The 4912-nt window shown below is 48.0% G+C and overlaps 1 protein-coding gene across 1 annotated transcript; it reads left to right on the top strand.

The window, feature by feature from the left end:
• The first annotated feature begins 1169 nt into the window (after window positions 1–1169).
• Window positions 1170–3374, top strand: LOC135827438 (alkaline ceramidase 3-like). The gene has a single exon (XM_065339941.1). It carries the CDS (start codon window positions 1417–1419, stop codon window positions 2242–2244), a length of 828 nt encoding a protein of 275 aa, XP_065196013.1. The 5' UTR covers window positions 1170–1416; the 3' UTR covers window positions 2245–3374.
• Window positions 3375–4912: the final 1538 nt, after the last annotated feature.

Here is a 4912-nt window from a genome sequence, read left to right as displayed (position 1 = left end):
GGTACTGTAGTACTTTCTGGTATTGTTTCCGGACAATTAGAATACTTTCTGGTATGCCTTTCATGCATGTCCCTACATGACGGATAAAGAAGAGGACCCGAGGAACTGTCTGCCATAACTTACACAAGCTTGTTTATTGGTTTTGCTATTTACATGACTGTATTGTACAATATACTCGTACATGATTGTATATCACTGTATTTTGAGTAGGGCTGAAACGATCGTGGATTTTCACGTATCGATTACTCTTTTCGAGTAATCGATTATAATCGTTAGCAAATAGTGTCATAATTCTGTGCAAACATTACTCTGTTTCCACAAACTATGCCTTCATAATACCAACAAATCTGCACTAGTGAAAGGGTAGCTCCGAAACATGGCAGTTAACCTCAGAACATGAACCATACCCCTGGCAACTGCATACTCCCAGCGGAAACTGATTCAAACTTCACAAAACGAGGGTTTACCAAAGAGAAAATTTATTTCTTTCACGTGAAATATATACAGCGGCCATTTTTACGAAAAATGATTCATGTATACAAAAATGCATGTACGAAGTACTGAAGTTGAAAAACGTAAAATGTTTGGCACCTATGAAGTCAGGGGATGGCCCACGCCTGGTAAAAAAACAATGAGGAGTTAAATACAAAGAAAACGAACTGAGGGAGGGTTTACCAGTTTACAGTACTTTCTGGACACAAATTTAAAAAACGCAAAATAATCGTAATCGGTAGAGTTTATTTTTTTATTAATATCAAACGAGTACTCGATTATTCGGTATATAATAATATTATTATAATCGTTTCAGCCCTAATTTTGAGCAGGATTTGCCATGCATGGGCTGCATGCCAGCTGGCCTGATGCTGCTAGCTTGAGTGACGAAGACCACTGAGTGACCAGGTGACTGCATGCAGTGTCATGGAGTCGTAAAAATACTGGTATTTTACGACTCCCTAGTTTTCACGTGACGAGTGTTGGAGTCAAGCCGAGCCTACACCTGTACACCATGGTACACTGTAGCCGATCCCGGTCCCCTCTTTTTCGTAGGCGGCGCGCCATACTAGCCTAGCCTAGGCAACGCGCGCATGCATATGCCATGACATGCATGCTTCAGGTGACCTTTTTTGCGACTCCATCTCATGCTCATTGATTGATTCCTTGATTGATTCACTTCAACGAACAGGTCAAATCGACTTTGTTGTTTGACCCCATCATTCAGCCTTGCAACGTTGCAACGCAGCTCGCGAGCCGGTTGTCGTGTCTTTGTGTGCCCGTCTCTTTGTCTTCTGCTTGGTTTTATTACTGTATCGCCAGAAGTTAGTTCTCTGATCTGTACTACCCGCATGTTCTTGTGGATCAGCCTGAAAACATTCTCTCCCCTGTGTACTAAAATCTAAATTGTCGTGCGCCTGGAAAATGTTCGTGCCGAAGCTGACCAGTGGAGATGATTTCCAAGGCGCTTGGGAGCCGGCCACGGCCACCCTGGACTGGTGCGAGTCGAACTACGTGTGGAATTTCTACGTGGCCGAGTGGTGGAACACGCTCTCCAATCTGCTGATGATTCTGTTCGGCCTGCATGGCGCCGTCAGGGTGTACCGCAGCGGCGGCGAGCAGAGGTTCTTCTGGTCGTTCCTGGGCCTGTTCGTGGTGGGCCTCGGCTCGTGGCTGTTCCACATGACGCTGACGTACCCGATGCAGCTGGTGGACGAGCTGAGCATGCTGTACGTGACGAGCACATTGATTTACTGCGCCGTCGAGATCAAATCCGACACGGCCAAGCCCAACTACCTGCTCGCGGCGGGTCTGATGGTGATGACGTCACTGGTGTGCGCGTTCTACATCCTGATCGGTCACCCGGTGTTCCACCAGGTGGTGTACGTGGTCATGGTGGTGGTGCTGGTGGTGAAAACGGTGCAGACGCTCGTTGAGTACCCGCGCTACTGGCGCATGTTTGCGTTCGGCCTGGCCGTGTACCTGCTGGGCATGGCGGTGTGGAAGGTGGACGTGCACCTGTGCGCCGCGCTGCGCGACCTGCGGGCCACCGGGCCCGGGTCATTTGCCCCCGTCCTGCTGGAGTTCCACGCGTGGTGGCACCTGCTGGCCGGGCTGGGCACGTACATACACATTGTGATCATGGCGGCCACGCGCTCCGACGTGATGCGCTCCAATCCGCGCCTCGACGTCGGCTTTGTGATGGGCTTCATCCCGCTGCTCGTGTCGCGCCCCGCCAGTAAGCAGGTCTAGGCAGCAGCCAGCGATCTGCAGTGCGCTGTACGGCCAGTGCTGTCACATGCCACCTTGCCATGCGACTTGAGCAGCCCCCTTCAGTACGTGTTGAGGTAAGAGCGATGATGTCATCATGATGTCATGATGGTTGTGGGTCTGCTAGGTATGGTGGAGATGTGTACGGCAGCTTTGTCTGCGCTGCTCATTTCAAGAAAGCTATCACATGCACTCGTGCACCGGGAACGGTGTTGGTGCTGTGGCATATCGCCTGCAGCACGCACACACATACGCACGCGCGCACACACACACACACACACACACACACACACCGTTACGTATTGCACTCGCAGGGCATTAACCAGTAGCTTTACGGAACAGCTTTATTTATTCATGTTGTGCACGACCGGGATCTGCTGCGGGGAGATTGTGTCGACCTGCTCCGCGATTTCGAACCGACAAGTTGATCCTTTGCGTGCGACTCTGACCACCATATTACAATATCTCCGTATCTACCTGCATTTGAATTTTACGCTTTGAAGCTTTTGAAGACAAATAATTTATGTCGAATGCTTCTTTCCCCCCCCCCCCCCCTAATTTTTTCAAGTATGACTGGCGTTGTCATTGCACGACCCGGTATGGTCGCATTTTATCTCCCCCCCCCCCCTCCCCTCTAACCCGTACCCTGCACCTCAGGTGGTATTCAAAATTGTTTATGCAAAATCGTACCCGCCGTCATGGCGATTATTCAAACACGCGCTCGCACGGCGAACAGAACCAGTTTAGAAACTATCTTGTTCAATTACTTCATAAATTATTAATCACATAATTATTACCCGACAGATTCTCGCATCGACCAATATCATCATTCTTTTTTAGTTCAAACAAATTTACAATTTTTTTTCTCTTCGGCTATAGACGAATGATTACCCGCATCACAGGACCTACCTTATTAGGAGGTTTAGGCTTTTCAAAAATTCTTGAGCAGATTCTGTCTGTATTAGGATGGGCATTTTTTGAGTTCTGCATTTCCACACAAGGTTTCTCAGTGTGTAACATTATTACTGTCAAAGTCAGAGTTCATCGGACGTGCATTTTATTTATTTCCGATTTTATTTCTTGTCCTGCAATTCTATTTATTCCTTCCACTACTATCATGGCTTGGAGTGTCTCTCCGTGATGGGAGGGTACATGTTGGCGCGTGTGCATGTGTGTGTGTCCCTCTCCATCGGAGGGTACATGCTGGCGCGTCTGTGTGTGTGTGTCCCTCTCCCTCTCTCTCACACACACACACACACTCTCTCTCTCTCTCTCACACACACACACACTCTCCCTCTCTCTCTCTCTCTCTCCCTCTCTCTCTCTCTCTCTCTCTCTCTCTCTCTCTCTCTCTCTCTCTCTCTCTCTCTCTCTCTCACACACACACTCTCTCTCTCTACGTCGGTTCAACATCGTATTTTCGTTGTATACGCCGAAGTCGCTTCACAGGTAGAAAATCGACAGGGGGCGGATCAACGGTACTTTACGGTACATGCATACGTAAGAGCTCAGAATCAGCAATATGCACTCGTGTAATACAATTAGTATTGCTTAGTATAGTCCATGAACTCGAAAAATAGACTGGCTTCGATATGTGATAGACATCAGCTTCAAATATCTAGAATGTAGTAGCGTTTGTCTGTTTCAGAGATTTGGTCAAGACTGCTTGGTCAATGCAGTAGTCATCAACAATAGTGGTTGCTGAAATGATAAAATAGTATGGACTTCAGGCGATAACATGTTGAGCTGGTAGGGATTTTGATATTAAGTTATAAACACTGTTCCTCTTGGCTTTGATCACATTGTAGAAATATCATTGTTAAAAGGCAAAATAATGCAAGAAAGAGGAGCACTGACGAGCGGACTCGTCCAAAGATACTCCAAGGCTCAAATGACAATACTGTTGGGCATGTATTTAGGCTGCATGTAGCGATAGGCAAGGACGCCGAGCCGCTTGCGGTCCTCATTGCGCTTTGCCATACGACTCTGCACGCTGCTGGGAGACTCACCGACAAGCTTCTCGCGATACTGATTGGTGAGCTGGACGGCACTGTCGGCGGACCTCGGTCTTTTACTCGGCCTATATTTCCCATATAGACCTCGTCTTGGTCAATATCCTATACTTATTTTCCGGTCAGCAAGGCTCCTGATTGGCTGAAACAGGTCTATAGGGCTTGAAAGTGCTACGTCACAGCATACCAACAATTTCAAAAATTCAAAAATTGGATCCACTTGGATCCAGTTTTTGTATGGATCCAAGCACATTTCAAGCCGTCTTACTCACAGCAAGGTGATGTAACCAGTGAAACTGACTGACTTGGCTACTGGGGGCAGGGTTACAACTGGTGGTGAAGTAAAATTCACCCCCTGCATACGACATGAGTGGGTTGCTATGCACCCACATACTGAGGCAATAGCAAAGTCACACCTTAAGCCCGATTCACAATACAGCTTTCTGCGACGCGACACGCGATTTGCGACAAGAAACTGCCTGTCGCGAGCTGTTGCAATGCACCTGTCGCAGAAGTTGAAGAAAGTTCAACTTTTGCGACATGCGACGCGACATACACATATGGAGTACAGTTTCGACCCTGGGTGCACGTGCAGTGCACGTGCATAGTACTACATGTACTTGTGCATGAGGCCTCGA

The sequence above is a fragment of the Sycon ciliatum genome, chromosome 11, assembly GCF_964019385.1.
Source record: "Sycon ciliatum chromosome 11, ocSycCili1.1, whole genome shotgun sequence".
Lineage (NCBI taxonomy): Eukaryota > Metazoa > Porifera > Calcarea > Leucosolenida > Sycettidae > Sycon > Sycon ciliatum.
The sequence above is the reverse complement of the archived record's forward strand: the minus strand, read 5'-3'. Positions and strand labels throughout refer to the sequence as shown.

What these genes read in the sequence shown, in the direction of transcription:
- LOC135827438 (XM_065339941.1), top strand. Translation starts at nt 1,417, where the DNA reads ATGTTCGTGCCGAAGCTGACCAGTGGAGATGATTTCCAAGGCGCTTGG.